The sequence below is a fragment of the Salmo trutta genome, chromosome 27, assembly GCF_901001165.1.
Source record: "Salmo trutta chromosome 27, fSalTru1.1, whole genome shotgun sequence".
In the NCBI taxonomy this organism is placed as follows: domain Eukaryota; kingdom Metazoa; phylum Chordata; class Actinopteri; order Salmoniformes; family Salmonidae; genus Salmo; species Salmo trutta.
In genome coordinates, this window is record NC_042983.1 from 25,973,607 (window position 1) to 25,995,850 (window position 22,244).

The 22,244-nt window shown below is 42.5% G+C and overlaps 1 protein-coding gene across 3 annotated transcripts in view; it reads left to right on the forward strand.

Annotated features, from left to right (window-relative positions):
- The window catches only part of si:dkey-61l1.4 (collagen alpha-1(I) chain), a 65,258-nt gene that overhangs the window by 38,270 nt on the left and 4,744 nt on the right, over positions 1–22,244 (forward strand). For 2 of the 3 annotated variants that reach the window (XM_029717479.1, XM_029717480.1), the window contains 44 exons: positions 2,101–2,655; positions 3,372–3,416; positions 4,532–4,651; positions 8,058–8,096; positions 8,204–8,257; positions 8,485–8,538; positions 8,707–8,814; positions 8,976–9,029; positions 9,670–9,723; positions 10,081–10,125; positions 10,264–10,317; positions 10,517–10,561; positions 10,738–10,791; positions 12,152–12,196; positions 12,299–12,352; positions 14,587–14,631; positions 14,807–14,860; positions 15,500–15,544; positions 15,657–15,710; positions 15,878–15,985; positions 16,211–16,264; positions 16,588–16,641; positions 16,953–16,997; positions 17,147–17,200; positions 17,779–17,823; positions 18,331–18,384; positions 18,502–18,555; positions 18,638–18,691; positions 18,987–19,040; positions 19,182–19,235; positions 19,354–19,398; positions 19,525–19,569; positions 19,915–20,022; positions 20,215–20,268; positions 20,397–20,450; positions 20,627–20,680; positions 20,804–20,911; positions 21,016–21,069; positions 21,245–21,352; positions 21,465–21,518; positions 21,637–21,690; positions 21,779–21,832; positions 21,940–21,993; positions 22,125–22,232. In XM_029717479.1, coding sequence (XP_029573339.1) covers positions 2,101–2,655; positions 3,372–3,416; positions 4,532–4,651; positions 8,058–8,096; positions 8,204–8,257; positions 8,485–8,538; positions 8,707–8,814; positions 8,976–9,029; positions 9,670–9,723; positions 10,081–10,125; positions 10,264–10,317; positions 10,517–10,561; positions 10,738–10,791; positions 12,152–12,196; positions 12,299–12,352; positions 14,587–14,631; positions 14,807–14,860; positions 15,500–15,544; positions 15,657–15,710; positions 15,878–15,985; positions 16,211–16,264; positions 16,588–16,641; positions 16,953–16,997; positions 17,147–17,200; positions 17,779–17,823; positions 18,331–18,384; positions 18,502–18,555; positions 18,638–18,691; positions 18,987–19,040; positions 19,182–19,235; positions 19,354–19,398; positions 19,525–19,569; positions 19,915–20,022; positions 20,215–20,268; positions 20,397–20,450; positions 20,627–20,680; positions 20,804–20,911; positions 21,016–21,069; positions 21,245–21,352; positions 21,465–21,518; positions 21,637–21,690; positions 21,779–21,832; positions 21,940–21,993; positions 22,125–22,232 — 3,162 coding nt within the window. Of the gene's footprint in view, positions 1–2,100; positions 2,656–3,371; positions 3,417–3,464; positions 3,520–4,531; positions 4,652–8,057; positions 8,097–8,203; positions 8,258–8,484; positions 8,539–8,706; positions 8,815–8,975; positions 9,030–9,669; positions 9,724–10,080; positions 10,126–10,263; positions 10,318–10,516; positions 10,562–10,737; positions 10,792–12,151; positions 12,197–12,298; positions 12,353–14,586; positions 14,632–14,806; positions 14,861–15,499; positions 15,545–15,656; positions 15,711–15,877; positions 15,986–16,210; positions 16,265–16,587; positions 16,642–16,952; positions 16,998–17,146; positions 17,201–17,778; positions 17,824–18,330; positions 18,385–18,501; positions 18,556–18,637; positions 18,692–18,986; positions 19,041–19,181; positions 19,236–19,353; positions 19,399–19,524; positions 19,570–19,914; positions 20,023–20,214; positions 20,269–20,396; positions 20,451–20,626; positions 20,681–20,803; positions 20,912–21,015; positions 21,070–21,244; positions 21,353–21,464; positions 21,519–21,636; positions 21,691–21,778; positions 21,833–21,939; positions 21,994–22,124; positions 22,233–22,244 lie in introns of those variants that run through there. The other variant, XM_029717481.1, reaches the window with a different exon arrangement.

Below are 22,244 nucleotides of genomic sequence, written 5' to 3' on the forward strand. Positions count from 1 at the left end.
AAACAAAGGTTTTCTTATGGCCTTGTAGAACATCAGAAATTCTGTAATCTGTAGTGATCTATCCTAAAAATAGAATGCGACAACAACAGAAGACACGGTATAGAAATTAAACTCACAGAACAAAGGGAAACGTCAAATTTACATGCACCTTATTAATTCTAGGAACCGGGGACACATTTTGACCCCACTGTTGTACCTCCTCCCTGTATTACATCATGTGTTCACCCCCTTTTTACTCATCTGTAAATATCCCATTTCCCGCTCTAATAATTCTACTACAGGACACGTCCTCGTAACATCTCTGATGACTATATAAAGCTGGGGATGATGGAGTGTATTTGCCCAGCTGCATTTTTAGACACATGGCCGGTGAAGATCATCCTCATACCTGTGTCTAAGCCTTTGATTTATGATCCTCCATCATAATGTACTGTTAGGTCAGCCCGTTGGATACAGATTCCCCTCTGCCTGGGTGCCAGTGAGCTGACCTTCCTTCAGGAATCTTTCACATGGTGCTCTGTCATACCAAAGTCTCTGGGTGACATGGTCTTTGTTTACATCTTCCAGTCTGACACGTAGCGATGACCTTGTCAGCTACACGTCATCCCCCTAATGAAACCATTTCCTGACTGCAGAATGCACCGGTCCCCATTCAAACCTCACTGCTACATGATACAGGAATGATGCACTCATCTCATCAGTCAACCATTGTTCAGGAAGCATACAAATAGCTAGATAGTTTATGTTTCATTTATATGTTAAATATGTTGAGCTATTACACAAATTATCTGTCAGCAGTGTTTTGTGTTTGTTTGCACTATTGGAAAAGTGAATTGTATTTGATGGATTTCTAATTCTTTGTGTGTCTAGCTGGCAGGATGTGTTTAGAGATACATGCATGATTTCTGACTTTTTGTAAAGTATGAACTGTATTATGCTGAGATGAATACCAGGGATCCATTATTGCCCACTGCAGAGATCAAAGAGTCTGGACTACAGAGTACTGTATTCCCTGGCCACATGCTCACCTCCAGTTCACACCGTAGAGCAGAGCTCCAGCCCAGACCCAGAACCCCAGACACAGACCCCCAGACGTAGACCCCCAGACCCCACTCACTCACTGCTGCAGCCACTGGCAGTGGGACAAGTATAGTGTCTCTCTGTCAGATGTTAACAATGTATTTTCCCTTAGTGTTTCCATACGGCATCAAACCTCCTAAAGTAAGATTGTGCCTGACGTGTGCAAGGCTCTCACTAGCATTCTCGTTCTGCTCAGCCTGGGGATGAAAGGCAGAGCTATAGGGAGGTTGAGGAGATTAGTTGGACAAATAGTTTCAGGCCCAGGTAGATCAAGTATCCGCTCATCTAAGAGAGATGTCACTGAGAGAGAGAGAGAGAGAGAGAGAGAGAGAGAGAGAGAGAGAGCGAGAGAGAGAGAGGCAATGCTAGCTTATTACAGATAAAGGCCCATTGTCTGCTATAGGAGAGGCCAGTGTGAGGTGGACTGAAGCTCTGCCACTTACCTGGGAGCAGTTATCTCTCTAATGTAATCCCAGCTTCTCTTTGAAGTTCACGGTCATTAGGCTCAGACTTAATAACCAATTTTTATACTTATGTAAGTGATGCACAGCATTATTTATAGTAAAAAACAACGAGTACTGTTTTTATATTACAGATGTAGGATCTTAATTTGAGTCACTTTACCACAGCAGAAAAATAATCCTGCAGCAACAGGAAATGTGAATTATTATGTGGATTATAAATAATGGTCATTACAAACTTTAGAAGCCTTTTTAAAACTCAAATACAGTATAAGTTTGCATTTTCTGCTGGAAAAATCTCAGCAACAAAAGAGTGATCAAATTAAGCTCCTACATCTGTATGCATCTTTTATGTTGAGGTGAAAAAAAGGAACATGTAATTGTGGAAATGTCTACCTATTTAAAGCTGTTTCAGTCATTTGTTGTAGTTCATTTGATGGAACTGTTTGTTGAGATGTATCTGTTGTGGGTGAGTGATCATTCTAGACACTCTGTATAAGAGGGATATGGTTATGTGGCTGCAACCATTAACCATAGTTTTCTCTTTCTCTCTTTGTAGGATCCCTCCCTCCCAGAAGGCAAGTCTCCTATCTCCCAGCATGCAGCCACCCTACAACAACAAGGGAATGGGTTTGTGGGAGTTGATGAGGCAGACCCCTCTATCCTAACCCTACACCACACGGATACAGGTGCCCGTGGCAGCAATTCCCCCTATACAGTCACTGCATTGGATGAGAACATCACCACAGATGCAGAAGACAGACCACAACATGACATCATCAACCTGGACTCCCCCGGCCCCTCCCCCAGTTTCCATAGGAAAGGCTCTGACCAGAAGAGCCCATCCCAGTCTGGTCACCCTGACCCCAGTGTGCTCATGGAGGTGAACCTGTTTCCTCCTGCGGGGTCAGCAGTGGAGCAGGGAAGGATTAGTAGTGGCTCTCTCACACAGAGGGGCCAGGGGAACAGTGAGGGGGTCGGACAGGCTGGTTCTGACCACACAGGCTTGCTGACAGTGGCACCCAGTGAGGGTGATGTCATAGTTGGATCTGACAACAAGATTTACAGGCTCCTGAGTGGCCCTCCAGGGCCAGTTGGCCCTCCAGGAGAACAAGTAAGAATCTCTTAGGGACAGTTTTTAGAGTTAGAAATGCTCATAGAGATATTTGTTTTCAAAACTCAGATCCTTTAAATATCACCAGGACTTAGAATCAAAGACAGAATCAAAGTCAGTGATTTCATAAAACCAAAGTGATTTTCTGAACACATGATTTTACGGAGATAGGAAGCAGAATAAACTGACATATGAGTGGGTGTCTTAGAATAAATAGTCATCCATTTGTTCCTCCTGAGAAGTACTGTATGTCTTCACGGGTTTATTCAGCTATGGTTTTCTTGTAAAACAATGATATCTTTGTCTCTATTGGAAAATGAAAACATCAGTGGTTTAATAACTGTCTTTAATTTGAATTCAAATATTCCCCACTGCAGCTCACGTAATGCAAAAAAACCCTCCCTTTAATCTTTAGATTTTTTATTGCTTATAATTACAGGTTACGGAAATACTGTACAAACGTTGTGGTTAAATATACCCATATGACATGGACACAGACTGATTCATATGCATTCTACAAAATTACAGGAGAGAAAATAAACATCTCAAAAAGATGTGGCAGTAATATGCTACTGCAGACCAAAATGTACACTTTGCCACTGTTGCATCATCTTTAAGTTCTATTGCCAAACTGTGATCTTTGCCTGTTGTTCCAGTATTATTATAACTTCCTGTAAATATCTGTCCCTATGTTCACCACATTGTCGTGTTTACAGGGATGTGCAGGCAAAGAAGGCTATATTGGGTTCAAGGGAGACATGGTAAGGGAATAGATCACTGGTGAAATAATTGTTTTGAAAATGTTTCAGTAATGCTGCTGAATGATGAGTAAACCCCAAATGACCTATGGATGTAATTTTTATGGTAAGTACAGTATGTGAATTAGTTTTTTCAGTGTGTGTGTTGGTTCTATACAGATGAAGGATCTTAATTTCAGGCCATTTTCTACAGCAGTAAAATAATCCTGCAGCAACAGGAAATTTGAATTATTATGTGGATTATAATCAATTAAGATTTTTGTAGGGGTTGATACGTTTTTCGTAAGGGAAAATCGTCTAAAGTTTCAAAGTGGAAATTACAAACTTCAGAAGCCTTTTTAAACCTCAAATACACAGTTTTATCATTCCTGCATTGCAGAACAGTTCTGCAACAGGGTGATCAAATTAAGATGCTACATCTGTACCTGTTGGGACTTGTACTTTGTTGATCACAGTGGTTTAAAGTACTGAAGTAAAAATACTTTAAAGTTTTACTTAAGTCGTTTTTTGGGGTGTCTGTACATTACTTTATTATTTATATATTTTAATACTTTAACTTTTACTTCACTACTTACCTAAGGAAAATAATGTACTTTTTACTCCATACATTTTACCTGACACCCAAAAGTACTCATTACATTTTGCATGGCTAGCAGGACAGGAAAATGGTCCAATTCACACACTTATCAAGAGAACACCCCTGGTCATCCCTACTGCCTCTGATCTGGCGGACTCACTAAACACAAATGCTGTGTTTGTAAATTATGTCTGAGTGTTGGAGTGTGCCCCTGGCTATCCATAAAAAAATATATAAAAGAAAATGATGCCGTCGGGTTTGTTTAACATAAGGAATTTGAAATTATTTATACGTTTACTTTCAATACTTAAGTATAGTTTAGCAATGACATTGACTTTTGATACTTAAGTATATTTAAATCCAAATACTATTTAAAGACTTTTTCTCAAGTAGTATTTCACTGTGTGACTTTCACTTTTACTTGAGTAATAATCTATTAAGATATCTTTACTTTTGCTCAAGTATTACAATTGGGTACTTTTTCCACCTGGTTGACCATCACTCACTGTCATAGACTGCTCTCTTATATCTGCTTTCCTAGGGATCTCAGGGTGTCAGAGGGCAGGAGGGCAGGAGAGGTGAGACAGGCCTCCCAGGTCCTCCAGGCCTACCCACCCTTTACCTGTGGAGGAACTCCCAGGAGGATTGGACTGACTTCAGGGTGAGATCCGTTCTGTCTGTCCAGTGTCCACCCATATCACAGCAGCCTGCCTGGGAGTATTATAAAACTTAATGTAACAATGCAGTTTTTGTGTATGTGCTGTGTTGTCAAAGAATAACTTGATCTCCCAGTTCACCTGGATATGCTTTTGGAGGCTATACAGTAGAGCAGCAGCCACCGCCGCCCACTGCCCTGGTTCAAATCAAATCAAGTTGTATTTGTCACATGCGCCGGATACAACAGGTGTAGACCTTACCGTGAAATGCTTACTTACAAGCCCTTAACCAACAATGCAGTTCAAGAAATAGAGTTAAGAAAATATTTACTAAATAAACTAAAGTAAATTTAAAAATAAAATCAATCAAAAAGTAACACAAGAAATGTACATAACAATAACGAGGCTATATACAGGGGGTACCAGTACTGAGTCAATGTGCAGGGTTACAGGTTGGTTGAGGTCATTTGTAAAGTGACTATGCATAGATAATAATCAGCGAGTAGCAGCAGTGTAAAAACAAAGGAGGGGGGGCAGTCTTATGGCTTGGGGGTAGAAGCTGTTAAGGAGCCTTTTGGACATAGACTTGGCGCTCCGGTACCGCTTGCCGTGCGGTAGCAGAGAGAACAGTCTATGACTGGGGTGAATGGAGTCTTTGACATTTTTTTGGGCCTTCCTCTGACACCGCCTATTATTTAGGTCCTGGATGTGTTGGGGGGGGGTGTTGTCGTGCCCTCTTCACAACTGTCTTGGTGTGTTTGGACCAGTATAGTTTGTTGGTGATGTGGACACCAAGGAACTTGAAACAACCGACCCGCTCCACTTCAGTTCCATCAATGTTAATGGGGGCCTGTTCGGCCCTCCTTTATCTTGCTCACATTAATGATGGTGTTGGAGTCGTGCTTGGCCACGCAGTCGTGGGTGAACAGGGAGTACAGGAGGGGACTAAGTATTCACCCCTGAGGGGCCCCGTGTTGAGGATCAGCGTGGAAGATGTGTTGTTACCTACCCTTACCACCTGGGGGCAGCCCATCAGGAAGACCAGGATTGCAGAGGGAGGTGTTTAGTCCCAGGGTCCTTAGTTTAGTGATGAGCTTTGTGGGCACTATGCTGTTGAACGCTGAGCTGTAGTCAATGAACAGCATTCTCACATAGGTGTTCCTTTTGTTCAGGTGGGAAAGGGCAGCGTGGAGTGCAATTGAGATTGCATCATCTGTGTATCTGGTATGTGAATTGGAGTGGGTCTAGGGTGATGGTGTTGATGTGAGTCATGACCAGACTTTCAAAGCACTTCATGGCTACAGACGTGAGTGCTACGGGGCGGTAATCATTCATTTAGGCAGGTTACCTTTGCTTTCTTGGGCATAGGGACTGTTTGAAATTACAGAGTCGGCCAGGGAGAGGTTGAAAATGTCAGTGAATACACTTGCCAGTTTCAGCACATGCTGGGTTTTTTTTTACCTTTATTTAACTAGGCAAGTCAGTTAAGAACAAATTCTTATTTTCAATGACAGCCTAGGAACAGTGGGTTAACTGTCTTGTTCAGGGGCAGAGCGGCAGATTTGTACCTTGTCAGCTCAGGGATTCGATCTTGCAATCTTTCAGTTACTAGTCCAACACTCTAACCACTAGGCTACGCTGCTGCCCTTTGAGTACACGTCCTGGTAATCCATCTGTCCCTGTGGCTTTGTGAATGTTGACCTGTTTAAAGGTCTTGCTCACATCGGCTACAGAGAGCGTGATCACACAAATAAACCAAATAATTGTTATTTTGTTAATAATAACAATTATTGTGTGTGAATAGTGTGGATTTGACAGTGAAATGCTTTTGTGGGTGATGATATGTTTGCTCTGTGTTATTTCCCTACAACATTTATCACTCCAGATTTGACATCTTCTATACAATATTTTGTCGCAAGGTTCAGTTTGATTACATTATTTACATAAAATAATTAAATGCTTTGTTTCTTGAATAAAGTTGATTGCTGCAATTTTGTAAGTGCATCAACGTGGCAGATAAGTTACTGGAAGTATATTTTAAGGATCAATGAATTTGTGACACAGCATAAAAGTTGTATCTTATAATCATACACACATACACAAGACTAGTATGGATTTATACACAAGAGCCACCTGTATCTCATATTCAAATGGATACGTTGTATTCAAACTTTACTTTCTTGAGTCGTGTTTTTCTCCCACATAAACATCTTGATGTGTGATTAGATTAGGCAAGTGCATGTTTTTCCATATGTAATGAAAATGTAAACCTAGGCAGGTTTTTATAGACTCAAGGCCCTCTGTGATCCTTTGGGGGTAAAACCTGCTTCTATTTCAGGGCTGGCTTGTTTAGTCCTTTCCCCCAGTGTTTTCTAGCTACAGCCTTAAAGCCTGTTTGGATGGCCACAGCTGAATGAGACTGAAACAGGTCTCCAGCTCCATCAGGAGCACTCTGATGTAGCTAACTACAGTAATGAGGCTTGATGTGTCAGCGGAGGGAGTATTGTAACTGAAAGTAGGATGCAGTAGGATGCAACGGTCAGCCCATCTGCTCTGGATTCCCCCTCTCTCTCCAGTGATTAAAGGCCCTGAGCTGTGTGAATGGTCTACAGTGTTGCTGGCAGCTGGGAGCACACTGGGGGCTCTGACAGCCTATTAACCCCCCACTCACCCTCCAGTTTAGCTAGGCCAGTCTGTGGAGACCCAGATTTAGGGGAGGTCCAGGCCTCTCATCCTTTCTGAGCTTCACCTTAACTGGGCATGCAAGGCAAGCCTTCTGCCCTGGGGAGCAGAACCTGAACTGGAGCTCTGGGCCAAGACAAACACTACCCAAGCGGAGGCAGCCAAGGCAGTTTCATATAACCAGCGGCCCTATGTGTAATTCTGTGGGAGTCAGTTGCCTCCAACTTCCCCAGCCCACAGCATACAGTGACAGCATGCTCTGTGCCAATGCCACATCCCTTATCTACCATCTGAGCAGGCAGGGAGACTGCATGGGGCTCTCAACACTTTGCCCTTATTTCATTTGGCTGCATCTCAATGTAACGACCGTAAGTGTTACAAGAAATTATGGTTGAGATTTGACCTTGAGCAAACAGTTGCGTGTTTCCCTCTCAGCAGTATCTGGGTGAAGTAGCTGGCACTTATTCCATATAATGTAATAGGGTTGCAGTAGAGCCTGTATGAGCCCAAATCTACCTTGGAGCTTAACACATCTGTTCTCCGTAAAGAAAATAACTACAGTACCGTTCCTGCCATTATATACAGGACAGCAGAGTCTGCATTACAATATAGTTTTAACACGCTGTTGTTAGCTAGAAATGGGGAAGTGTCGTAAGACAGGTATCGTTCACATGATGTAACTACTCTCCGTCCTATATTATGCCAATGACCTCTGCTTGTTTTTTCCAGCGATCATCCTTCTTCCATTTGCTGCGTGCAGGCTGGCCTGTAAGTATCACAACTCAGTGATGTGTGCCAACTGTTCTACAGTGGGTCAAAGATGCTGTGTGTGCCTGAGTGTGTTACTGATGGACCTCTTCCTATTAAATCCTCAGACAGAACCGGGACCTACTGGACCGATAGGGGAAATGGGCAAACCTGGCCTACCAGTGAGTGATATATCCATTTACTGTACACTAATCACAAATAAACTATGGTCATATGCCCTTGCATGAACTTATCAATGCAAAGACATTCATGCAAGTGTAGGTGACGTTGGGCTAGTAACTGAAAGGTCGCTGGTTTGAATACCTGAGACGGTGAAAAATCTGTCGATGTTTCACTGCACCTATCCTGTGTATGTGACAATAAAACATGTTTTTATTTTTTTCTGCAGGGCATTCCTGGAGATCCTGGACACAGAGGAATGCCAGGACACAGGGGAGACATGGTAATCTTAACAATACAACTAGGAACTTGTTATACAAATGTTCTCCTAGTGGTTAATGTACATTCAAGGTTCAGTATTGTCTACCATCTGAGATCTCCTAGTCTTCTCTGAGGTTTTGTTCTAAGCAGCTAAATGTATGAATCATGCCTGGTGTTATGTCTGTGCCAGGGTTACCCTGGGCCGAAGGGTGTGTCAGGTCGAGGCGGGACCTGGGGCAGAGATGGCGGGCATGGCCTGGATGGACAGCCAGGGCCACCGGGATTCCCTGGGCTTCAGGTAACACCAAAGACATTCACATGATACATTATTTACAGTCAATCTATACATTTTAACTGAGTAAAATCAACTCATACAAGACCAGATTTGAATAGAATGAAACAAGAAAGAAAGTATGGACCTCTATGACTGTAATGGCATGGCGGTGGTTTCTATTTCAGGGTCCTACAGGCTATAAGGGAGAGAATGCTCCTCCAGGGGAGAGAGGAGATGAGGTGAGAATACCAGTGTAAGGTACAGTACACTACATGTCTGTATGGCAAAATGTCAGATTAGTGCAGGGAAGTGGCTGTCAAACAAGCACCCTTCTCCAAACTGTGCCTATGGTCAGATCTCACAGTTCATACACTATACCCAGTCAGTGGAAACAACCAGCATGACTGTAGGTCCAGGAGCTTTTCCTGACCACAGAACCTGGAAAACCATCAGACAGGCTCTAGTAATAAGCCGTCATCATCTAGAGTCTGTTAGTTACTGTGTTCTATTCCCCTGTTATGATGATGACCAATTCCACATTTGTGTGTGAAGCTGCCTGGATCCCAAACATGCCTCCAGACACCAGCTGGTGGCACTAGGGGACACCACAAACACCATGGTTATACATGTTGGTTTATAGCAGGGGTCTCCAACCCTGTTCCTGGAGAGCTGGCCTCTTGTAGGTTTTCACTCCAAACCGAGTTGTAACTAAACTGGTTCAGTTTATCAAAATGATAATTATTAGAATTAGGTGTTCTAGATCAGGGTTGCAGAGAAACCCTATAGGATGGTAGCTCTCCAGGAACAGGGCTGGAGAGCCCTGGTTTATAGTAACATCATTGGCATGTCTCCTGTGTCTCTCTCCTCACTGAACTACAGGGTTTCACGGGTGAGACAGGTCCATGTGGAGACAGAGGGAAGACTGGAGAGAAGGTCACTTTTTAAATATCAACATTTCTACTCTTTAAACCTTTTTTATTCTCAAAGTGGAAGTAGGCTGATGTTGTTCTGCACATGTCCACAAAGTGTTATTGCACTGCCCTCTAGTGGATGGAAGCATCAATGGCTGCTTTGCTCAACACCAGACCTGGTTTCTTTTCAACTCATCCAAGCCTGTTTGGAACATGCTTCTGTTTTTTTGCACTTTCACTATCAAAGGCATACTTAGAATAATTGTATATATTATATTAAATATATTAATTCACTTTTCACGATCATGATCGTCTGTAGCCTATGCTTATTAATGTAGTTTTCCCTAAGTGTAGACATATTTCTTGCTATGTTCTCCAGGGTTCTAAAGGAGAGCCAGGGGAACCAGGTTCTGTTGGCTCACTTGTGAGTAGAACACTTTTATACTCTGGCCCTAATTCAGCTCTCAAATGCTGATAAGTGCTAATGCATTGACTGTACTGTGGGTAATACAGATGTGGTTTATTAAGCTTGTGCATCATACAATAACTGTTTTAATTTCAGGGTCCGGTTGGTAAAAGAGGAGTCCAAGGGTTTTCAGGGCCACTTGGGCCTCAGGTAAGACTTTGAATAACAATCAATAATCCTAATGGAACACAAGAACACAATCCATGCAGCCACACTATTTGATGGTGAGGTGTTCTAGATCAGTGGTTTCCAGCTCCAGTCCTCCAGTACCCTCAACATCACACACGTTTGTTGTTGCTCTGGACAAAAAACAACTGGTGCAGGTGTCCCGTTCTCTTCTGTTTTTCAGGGTGATTCTGGGTATGATGGCGCCCAAGGTCCACTTGGGCCAATGGTGAGTGTAGGAGTATCATGCAAGCTCTGACGGTTACTATCACATCTACCTACTTTACTGCCACAGTCAGAACACACTTGACAAATCAGTGCAGACGTACCACTTGCACAAGAAAACAATGGATGTTGTTTTTTTATGTTTGCATATTCACATATGTACTGTATGTGCCCAAACAGGGGGCTCCAGGTGTGACTGGTATGATTGGAGCACAGGGGGTGAACGGCTCAAGGGTCAGTATACTGTATTTACCAATGCACAGTGGATTGATGATTGATTAGCACAGACCAAAATTGTGTAGCTGGTGTCACGACTTCCACCGAAGTCGGTCCCTCTCCTTGTTCGGGCGGTGTTCGGCGGTTGACGTCACCGACCTTCTAGCCATCACTGATCAATTTTTCATTTTCCATTGTTTTGTCTTGTCTTCCTTCACACCTGGTTCCAATCCCATCAATTACATGTTGTGTATTTAACCCTCTGTTTCCCCTCATGTCCTTGTCGGAGATTGTTTGATTGTATATTATGTGTTGGTGCGCGACGGGTTTTGTACCCACTTTTTATTATTTAGTAATTTTGGTTTTGGAGTTTTGTGAAGCACTGATTAAACAACTCCGTTTATACCAAGTTCGATTCTCCTGCGCCTGACTTCCCTGCCACCAACACGCACCCATTACAGCTGGTCTGTACTCAAAAAGGAGATTCAAGGTTTCTATTTGATTCAGGAGTGGGTAGATTGACAAACATTTTGGCCAAAGCCTCCAACAGTGTCATCCTCCGAAGGTGAGCTTCTTTATTGTGAGCTCATTAAGGGTAATGACAAACAGGTGCATTCATATGTGCTCTCCTGGAACAGACACACATTTCTTATTTTACCAGTCAAGTCCAGTAAGAACAAATTCTTATTTTCAATGACAGCCTAGGAACAGTGGGTTAACTGCCTTATTCAGGGGCAGAACGGCAGATTTTTACCTTGTCAGCTCGGGGATTCGATCTTGCAACCTCTCAATTACTAGTCCAACGCTCTAACCACTAGGCTACCTGCCACCCCTCAGTAAGGAATCTAAATATACAATACATAATCTAATATTGAACAAGTAACTTTCTTTAATGCATTGGAAAAACATCAATGTCTATAAATAGTTACAGGAAAATAGGAATTAACAGTAGAAGCTAGGTTCAGAACCCCCCTGCAACAAGCAGCCTAGTCACAAAAAAGCCACCAAATCCAACTCCACATTAAGTCCACCTGGGTATAGTGTGCGTAATGTAAAATTCCAAAAGGACTCTCTCTGCAGGAAAGTTCTTTCAATATTGCCACCTCTACGTATAGCCCGAACCTTTTCTATACCAATACACTGTCAGTTCTATGGCCCGCTTCCATAAAATGTCTGGCAACAGGAGAGTGCGGACCAGCTACACAATTTTGGAATTCTATTACATTTTGGTCGACGCACCTGAGCGCAGTGGTCACAACAACTTTGATTGACATAGACTGCATGGTATTTCATTTTATTTGACAATTAATGAAAAACAGCCATGTACAGTAACAGTCATCGTGTGTAAGGGTTTGTCCTTCTGCTGTGTTCCTCACAGGGAGAAGCAGGGCCAGATGGACCAGTTGGCCGTAAAGGGCCCCCAGTATGTCTCTTTGTTTTATTTCTGTCATTGAGACTTCATTTTTTCTTTCAGATATTTGTTCAAACTGAACAGTCATTCTTCTGTGTATTGTTTTTCTCATAGGGTCCCATAGGATTGTCAGGACAGAGAGGCTCTCCTGGACTTCAAGGAATCCAAGTAAGCAGGGGAGGACAATTTTAGTCCTTGAGGCCCACATTATTAGACAGATAATGATCATTTTGCGCAAAAATAAAACTAAACTAGTTATAAAGGCCCACTAAGCTAAACATTTGTGGTGGGAAAATATATAATATCACAATATTTTTTGGGACGATATTATATTGATATTTGACTCCAAGTATCAATTTGTAAAAAATATTTGAATATATATTTGCTTCTGTAGGTAGCGTTAGCTAGCTCTTGTCGGATGTACCTGCGCCATTCAAAAGCTTGTTCTCCATTGTCTTTACGCACAGAACACAAATATAAACGCAACATGTAAAGTGTTGGTCCCATGTTTCATGAGCTGAAATAAAAGATCCCAGACATTTTCCACACACACAAAAAGCTTATTTATCTCAAAGTTTGTGCACACATGTGTTTACATCCCTGTTAGTGAGCATTTCTCCTTTGCCAAGATAATCCATCCACCTGACAGGTGTGGAATATTATATCACAACACAATGCCACAGATGTCTCAAGTTTTGAGGGAGCGTGCAATGGCATGCTTACGGCAGGAATGTCCACCAGAGCTGTTGCTGCCTGAGAATTGAATGTTAATTTCTCTACCATAAGCCGCCTCCAATGTAGTTTTAGAGAATTTGGCAGTACGTCCAACCAGCCACACAACTGCAGACCACATGTATGGCATCGTGTGGGAGAGCGGTTTGCTGATGTCAACATTGTGAACAGAGTGCCCCATGGTGGCGGTGGGGTTATGGAATGGGCAGGCATAAGCTACAGACAATGAACACAATTGCACTTTATCAATGGCAGTTTGAGTGCACAGAGATACCGTGACAAGATTCTGAGGCCCATTGTTGTGCCATTTATCCGCCTTCATCATCTCATGTTTCAGCATAATAATGCACGGCCCCATGTCACAAGGGTCTGTACACAATTCCTAGAAGCTGAAATTGTCCCAGTTCTTCCATGGCATGTCACACCTTGAGCATGTTTGAGATGCTCTGGATCAACGTGTACGACAGCGTGTTCCAGTTCCCACCAATATTCAGCAACTTTGCACAGCCATTGAAGAGGAGTGGGACAACATTCCACAGGCCACAATCAACAGCCTGATCAACTCTATGTGAAGGAGATCTGTCACGCTGCATGTGGCAAATGGTGGTCACACCAGATACTGACTGGTTTTCTGATCCACGCCCCTACCTTTTTTTTAATGTATCTGGGACCAACAGATGCACATTTGTATTCCCAGTCATGTGAAATCCATAGATTAGGGACTAATGAATGTATTTAAATTGACTGATTTCCTAAATATGAACTATAGTATAACTCAGTAAAAAAAAAAAAAATGGTTGCATGTTGCGTTTATATTTTTGTTCAGTATAAATAGTGAGCCAACATATTTTTCGCAATACATATTGTATCGGCACCTAAGTATCGTGATATTATCGTATTATGAGGTCCCTGGCAAATCCCAGGTCTACTAAAAATGGACCAGCACATCTGTCATTTGCCCGAAATTCCAGATGGCCAGTCCGCCACTGCAAGTAAGACATGCCAGCAAATTTGCACAGCAAATACACAGGCTCTGTGGTTATAATATTCACTTGATCCTTATGCGTTTTGATATACTGTGTCAGCAAAATAGGTGAAATTATATGATTATAGATACTCATTTTCAGTTCATACAATAATAGCACTGGTGGAAATCTCAATGTTCCTGCCAGCTACAGTAGATCTAGGAGGTTACTTGTTTTCCTGGTATTCCCTCAGTAAATGTCCAGTTGAGTTTGGGGCTATCTGTTTAGTTTTTGGCATGGTCTAGTCCTAATGACTGCTCCTGCACACCGAATGCTGGCTCCTGGCAAGCAGGGCAGACAATGGGGCTCTCCCTGAAGCCTAGTAAGACAGTGGTGTAGATGTGAAAACCTACTTTTAAAATATCCATCTCCTGGCTAGTCTCAGTCTAGTGAAATATTAGCCATATCCAGACGGCCTCATAACCATGTGGTTCAGATCCTGGGACAGGCCTTATAATTATATTGTTCATTATTGCAATCATACTGTATGATGACTTAGATGTACTTTATGAACTATTTATAAACAGGCTCTGACATACACAATGTGTATGCATACAACTGGTCTACTTGCATATAGCCTCATCATACGTCAACATTTTATTTTGCTGAAACAGTATTGAATGTTCTCATGTATTTTGTTGTCAGGGACATCCAGGGAGGTATGGTCTTCCAGGTCAAAAAGGTGACATGGTAAGTTTAGTCACGTTCATCTTCTGTTTAATAAAATTAATCTCTTGTCAAAACCCACATAGGCCCAGTCATAAATCAACCCCTGCCTCTATCCCCTAGACACTTGCTGATGGCACCTGGTAGGAGTTGGTTTTAGTCTATTTGATTATATTTGTCTATTTCTGATTCTCTAAAGGGTGAAGTGGGGCCAGTGGGCATGAAGGGTTTACCAGGCCTTGAAGGGCCCATGGTGAGTTCTTTGTGGATGAGCAGCACATTACTCTACATTTTTATTTGGATAGACATGTGGCTGCAAACACGTTTTGGGATAAAACATAAACAGCATTCTGCATGTCATAATCAACATGCCAATATAGACTATCGTGAAAACTGATTCTAAAAGCTGTTTTAAAACTGGGTCATCAGAATAAAAAAGGTTTATTCGCCAGCTTTGTTGTTTGACTTATGGCCGCACTGCAGCAATAAAGTTCTTTAAAATCACGAATCTCCATGTGTCTTGCATCTCAGAACTGACTACAACTCTGCCAGCTGGTATTTTACTCACATGTTTTAGCTCCTGGTTTTAGTTCAAGCTCTAAAACAACAGAAATGAAAAACATATTTTGGATATGGCAATCTGTTTTACAGGGGTTTCCTTATTGGGATGAGGGCATACCTATATTTACTCTTAACATAGTATATAGTAAAAGGGTCCCCACTTAATCTCACCAAACAATGGGCCTGACATCCGATCTAGCTAGATACACTGGGATACACTGTAGTGTAGAGGATTTAAAGCATCTGTGTGACTTAATGAGTGAAACAAATCCACGTCACTGTCTCTCTACGTCCTCTCCTCTCTCTGTCTATGTATCTGTCTGTCTTTTAGGGGACTGCTGAAATTCCAGGTCTGAAGGGGGCTCCAGGTGGCACAGTAAGATAGTATATAATTATTATCTTGTTTATTAAACAGGAGTGACATCTTTAGAGAGGAGTGAGGCTCTATTCTATGAATCCTACCTGAGCAGATCTGACTTTTCCTATAGGGCTTCAGAGGACTAGACGGAGACAAAGGAGATGCTGGACCCAAAGGAGACAGGGTAGAGACTTGATTATGGGTTTGGAAAGCCTTTTCTTGGATGCAGTAGTACAAGAATCATGACTATCACAAAGGTCATGTTCATGAAGATCTCGTAAAAAATAAAATGTTTGTGAAAACCTTCATATCATATGGTGTTCTGATACCGTTAGTATTTTTTTCCCTCAGGGTTCTGTTGGTGTGTCAGGGATCCTAGGTCGTCAGGGTGAGAGGGGTCAGAGTGGCCTCTCAGGCCTTCTTGGTGTCAGAGGTCAAGCTGGCCCCCAAGACATTCCGGTAAACATCAGGATGACACCTGCTATTCACAGCCTTTATTAACATACATTAATAACACTCTCCCCATCTTCCTACTGTACCTCTTCTGTCGTTACATACTGATACATGATTCTTTTAAAGTGTATGAAGGATTATGTTGGATACCTGTAGTTTGTGTTTATGAAATGGCACAGCTCATTTGAACCTTTGATGAGAGAGGCTCTGATCCCTTTCTCTCCCATGCAGGGTGAAGACGGAGAGGTCGGCCTCCAGGGAGTGGTTGGAAAGGATGGGTCAAAGGTCAGCAGAGTTTATCACTGTCTGGTGGAGTGATTACAACAAACTAGAATTACTTTTTTTTTCCTGAGGGAACTTCATGTCCTGAGGGAACAACTAGAGCTCTTCTGTTAGACCTCTCCTTTGTTCTAGTCTACATGCAGCTGCATTCAATGAGCCAATATTGAATGGCCAGCTTCCCAAAGATGTCGAAGTCTTATAACCCGAGTTTCAATACAATACAATATAATACTGACAGAGTTATGTCATGCCATATTCTTGTATCACATGCCATAATACAGACTCATAATCTTAATTTTGAATGTCTCTCTTTGTTTCCACCTAAGGGCCACAGGGGAACTCCAGGCCATAATGGGAAATCAGGACCTAAAGGACCCAGGGTAACTGTCTCCTAAAATATAGTGTTTCCCAACTCCAGTCCTCAAGTACCCCCAATAGTAAACATTTTAGTTGTAGCCCCGGATAAACTCATCTGATTCTACGCATTGAGGGCTCAATGATTAGTTGACAAGTTGAATGAGGTATGCTTGTTCGGGGCTACAACAGAAATGTGGGGTACTGGAGGAGGGGAGTTGGGAAACACTGCTGTAATAGATCATCTTTGTAGATACATTTCTATACCCTCTGCTGGAAGATGTTGTTGGGACTGGGGGAATAATCACATTCTCCCTCTGATATCTTCTATTTCCAGGGTCGTACTGGACAGCCTGGTCTTTTTGGTATACCTGGAATCCCGGTAAGAGAACAGTATTCATTCTCATATGAATATTACTTGACAGACAATCCTTGATGGATACTGTAGCTATAGTAACAATCAGCTGTCCTTGTTGTGTGTGGTATGTATGCCAGACGTGTTTGTGTCTATGTCTGTGTGTTATGTTGCAGGGTTTTAGAGGCCTCATTGGGACTGAGGGTGCAGAAGGAAAGCCTGGTACACAGGTTCCCATTTTATAACTTTTAATTTTTTTAATATCACTTATTAGGATTTTCTACTGACTCCTTATTGTCTACTGTGCATTGTCAATGCAGATCCTTGAACAGGTACTAACCCAGCTATTTCAATCATTATTGATAAGTAGGTTTCAGGGTAAGTTCTGTGTACAGATAGCTAGATAGATAGATAGATAGATAGATAGATAGATAGATAGATAGATAGATTGATAGATAGATAGATAGATAGATAGATAGATAGATAGATAGATAGATAGATAGATAGATAGTAGGATCTTAATTTGATCATTATTTTGTTGCAGAGAACTTTCCTGCACAACAGGAAATGCAAATTGTGGTGTATTTGAGTTTTAAAATGTCCACTTTGAAATGTCAGACTTGATTTGCCACTACAAAAATGTCCATGAATTATAATCCACATAATAATTCAAATTTTCTTTTGCTGCAGGATTATTTTCCTGCTGTAGAAAACTGACTCAAATTAAGATCCTACATCTGTACAGAAAATAAATGTATGGCATGATAAAAACAATATGTGTAATGTTTGTTGTTGTGTGTGATTGTAGGGTGAGCTTGGTTCTGCTGGTATTCCTGGAACTAAAGGACACAGAGTGAGTCACACCCCTTTAACCAATCAGCTCTAAACAAGTAAAAGTCAACAGTAAAAAGAACAGAAACACAAATGGCTCAATCATTGCTGAACTCTCATAAACCACAGCAATAAAGAGAGGTGTGATTGGTTGCTTATCAGATGATCCTCCTTAGACACAGACATAACTGCCTGCCTGTGGGCCTGTGTTGGCTATTGCTGTCACAGCTCTCCTGTTTATATGAGCACCTACATGTCAGACAGACAAGACTAGATAATGTACCAGTAAAGAGGTTTACAAGGCCCTGATCATCCCCAGGGGTTTGTAGGATCAGTCAGTCAGTGTCTTTGTAAGACACATTCAGCATGGCACAGCCAGGGATGATCTGAGGTCCTCAACACTGCTTTGTAAAGTCTTGATATGTGATGCTGGTAGGGCACATTGAATTAGGGTATACATTTGTTGCTACAGTACATGGTTGTACATTCACGAGTCAATGTGTGTTTAACCTCTCTGTCATAAATCCAGGGATTTTCAGGTCTGGGGGGAGCACCAGGACGAGCAGGTCCTCCAGGTGCTCAGGTATGTCCAACAATAAATGTCGCTCACCTATCATTGCTGGACCTGCACATTCTGTCACCCTCCTCAACCTACTCATTCTTACACTCTATGTTTGTATCTATTTCATGATTTCAACAGGGTCCTCCAGGAAAGTCTGGACAAGACGTCAGTCCTGGGCCACCTGGTGATAGGGTGAGTACTGTAGGCCAAAAGCCTCTGTCTCAGACCGAAATATTACCGACATTTCTCGTTAATGAGTTTCTCTGTTCTCTAGGGCTTCACAGGGAAAGATGGCGTGGAGGGTCGCCAGGGGCCAGTGGGCATGTATGTAAGTGTTACCTGTCCAAACCCAACATGGTGTTAGAGTGGGCTAGTGGCCATAACCAGTCTAGATTTAATTTATCTTAATGTGTTTAGAAAAGCATTTTTATAATCCCGCTGTGAGAGTTCATGCTCTGTAGGTGTTACTGTAATCTGTTCTTTTTTCTAAGAAAAGTGTAAAAGATAGATGTTTAAACCAATTATTATCATCTTAGTGCAGTGGTACCTACTACTGCCAACAACCAACTTTGTGTGGAACAACCAACTGTAACCGTAACTGTGGAAACCCATTCCTTGTACAGGGCTACCCAGGAGCAGTGGGTTTAACTGGGAGACCTGGTCATTTTGGAGAAAGGGTAAGAAAATACCCCATACAGTTCTACCACATGTTAGTGTTAGTATAGTTGTTGATTTCATTGAATGCCGTCTGTCTGTCTGTCTGTCTGTCTGTCTGTCTGTCTGTCTGTCTGTCTGTCTGTCTGTCTGTCTGTCATCAGGGAGAACCTGGTGTGAGAGGCCCCACTGGTATCCCTGGGAAGAGTGGACCACCAGTGAGTACACTGTACTGACACTCACATTATGGAAAGAATAGTGTAAACTAATATTGGTGGAAATATTACACATTGATACCTTTTATTACCACGTTGATGTTTTTGATCTGTCCTATAGGGGTTAAAGGGATCTCATGGAGAGAGAGGGCCCGCTGGACCACAGGTAAGGAAGCTCACTCTTTAAGACCATTTTAATCATACAGACTAGCTTTAGACACACTGGATGAGGCTTCCCCCTGGGGTTACAGCCTGACTCTGCCGTGATGTTTTTCTGGTTTATCCACCTCAGGGTCGTCAAGGAGACACTGGACTCAATGGCATACAGGGGTCACCAGTGAGTAGCACTTTTAAATCATGACCTTGTCCTCTTGTGTGGTTAGATGGCACTTTGATGATTTGGTCATTTTGTTTTCTAGAGACAGATGAAGTTATGAGGTCCATGATTGGCTGATGTGAATGTACTATGGTCCATATTTGTCTTGTGGTTGAATCAGAAGATAATAAAACAAATATGTTTTTATTGTTACATACATCGGATAGGTGCAATGCAATGTTTTTATACAGGGGCAGCCCTGGAGCAAATTAAGGTTTAAGTGCCTTCCTCAAGGGCACTGGTATTCGAATCAGTGACATTTTGTTTACCGGCCCAATGCTTTAACCGCTATGTAACTGGTTTTAGGGTCCTCCAGGCTTACCAGGGTCAGAGGGCAGGACAGGGAAGCCAGGCCCCCCAGGAAGCCAGGGGCCTCTGGGGCCTCAGGTGCCAGCTGGGCCCACAGGGTTTCCAGTGAGTGGGTACTTTTCATCTTTTCTTTTCATCTTTCAGGCCTATCTGTATATTAGTTACAAAGATATTTTTGTATTATTCTATATTCTCTTGATTAAATATTTGAATGAACATTACACATATTAAAATGTATTATCAATACATGTATAGTCACTCTTGAGTCTGATAATGTATTTTATCTACTGTATCCAGGGCACTCCTGGGATGGATGGCGTAACGGGGCAGGTTGGAGAAAATGGAGTGCAGGTGAGTTCAATGCCAGCCCTAGCTCTTTTCTTTTTCTATTTTCCAATGATAGATTGAAAGCAATAAAGCATGAATCATGACAGTCGGTAATGCATTGAGTGATGTACTGTACTTTTGTGTCTGTTTAGGGAGCAGCAGGGCCTGTTGGGGACAGTGGGCCATCTGGACTGGATGGACAGCAGGTGTGTGTCTGTTCTTAGACAGTCATATATCCATCCACCTCCATTAGGACTGATGTTATGTTTTTTGCTATTTTTTGTTTCCATGGTGTAAAGTGTGGTATATAATACAATACCTTTGCAATAGTGCTATCATGGCTGACATTGATGACCCTGTACTGTATTCTCCTGCCTCCCAGGGTCCCCCAGGAACAGTTGGTGAGGAGGGGCCATCTGGCAGGAAGGGGGAACCGGTCAGTGACATCATCACAATAGGATTTCCTCCCTTTTTCAGTAGTTCAGTTCAAATGTGTTAATTAGATCGCTCACTACTCTATCCCCACCTCTCTGACTCCATCTATGTTGCTGTGAGACAGGGAGCTCCAGGTCCCTTTGGAAAGCCAGGGCCGAATGGGCTACAGGGAGAGCCAGGGCCACAGGGCTCCCAGGGGCTGCAGGGTGAGCCTGGGCCAAGGGGCAAAGAGGTCAGTTGTATTACCCTTTCTACCAAGCTCATCTACAGACACAGGCTGCCATTATTATCAGCTTAGGATGTGGTTTCATGGTTTTCTGTGATTGTCTGTTGCAGGGAGAGATGGGAGGTTTCGGCAACAGAGGATATCCTGGTCCTAAAGGGCAAAAGGTAATGGAATGAACAGAATAAAGAATTCCTACTTAATATATGCTTTATGTGTGGTTCTATATGTATGATACAATGCCTGTTAAGATTTTCAGAAGTCTTTGAAAAATGTATTCTTGCTCCTCTGCCATACAAATCCCAATCTGATACTTTCCATATTGTTGTTTTTCCTCTCCAGGGGGACATAGGACCTCGTGGATTCTCTTGGTCGGAGGGGCCCTCAGGAGCTCTTGGGGACAATGGGAAAAGAGGAGTGACGGGAGAGAAGGGCTACGTAGGACTACGAGTAAGTGACTGATAAGGTGTATTCTATACTAATGTTTGATGGTTTAATAGAGGTGATGTGTGTGTGATATGTAGATTTGGCGCTTCAGCTGTGTTCTGTTTATGTTCATCAGGGCCAGGTGGGGTTGATGGGGGAAGCTGGACCATCGGGCTTGTCTGGACTGGAGGTAGGTTTGAAGTAGACTGGAGTGTATTGATAGTTAGAACATCTGTTATTACTCAGTAATGGCAATGTCTCTAATGGCTTTGTAGAATACTCTGCTTAACAACCTGTTATTGTTCCAGGGTGTTCCAGGACCTTTTGGATTGGCTGGGGCTGATGGACCACAAGGGCAGAAGGTACAGTATGATGTTGAAATTCTCTATTCACGATCGGGACAATGATGCCATATAGCTTTACAGTAACATGGAGTTATAATTTCTCTAGGGGGACAAAGGCCCTTATGGTATGGCTGGGAAACCTGGAAACTCAGGCCTTAAGGTATGTATTGCCAGCAAAATTGTAGTTCATTTTCATGTATGAATTATAGAGAGTAATGTAACTGTAGGCTTGATTGGTTTTATTGAGCTGTTGTCTTCTAATGACAGGGGGTGTCAGGCATCAGAGGAGTGAATGGTGACATGGGGAAACATGGACCAAAGGTACTTAGTATATCCAAATCATCTGCAAATTTATATTGATAAGATTGCAATTCAAACCATATGCACAGCATCATTGATTGCACTTGCATGGTCAATTTCTGTCATAATTCAATTTTGTTGGTTTATTGTAGGGAGTGGGGGGAGGCATGGGGAGACAGGGAGAGATTGGTCCAAAGGGTTTCCCCGGACTTAAGGGGCCCAAAGACGAGCCTGGAGATAAAGGAGAACCAGGAGAGCAGGTGAGGCTGATT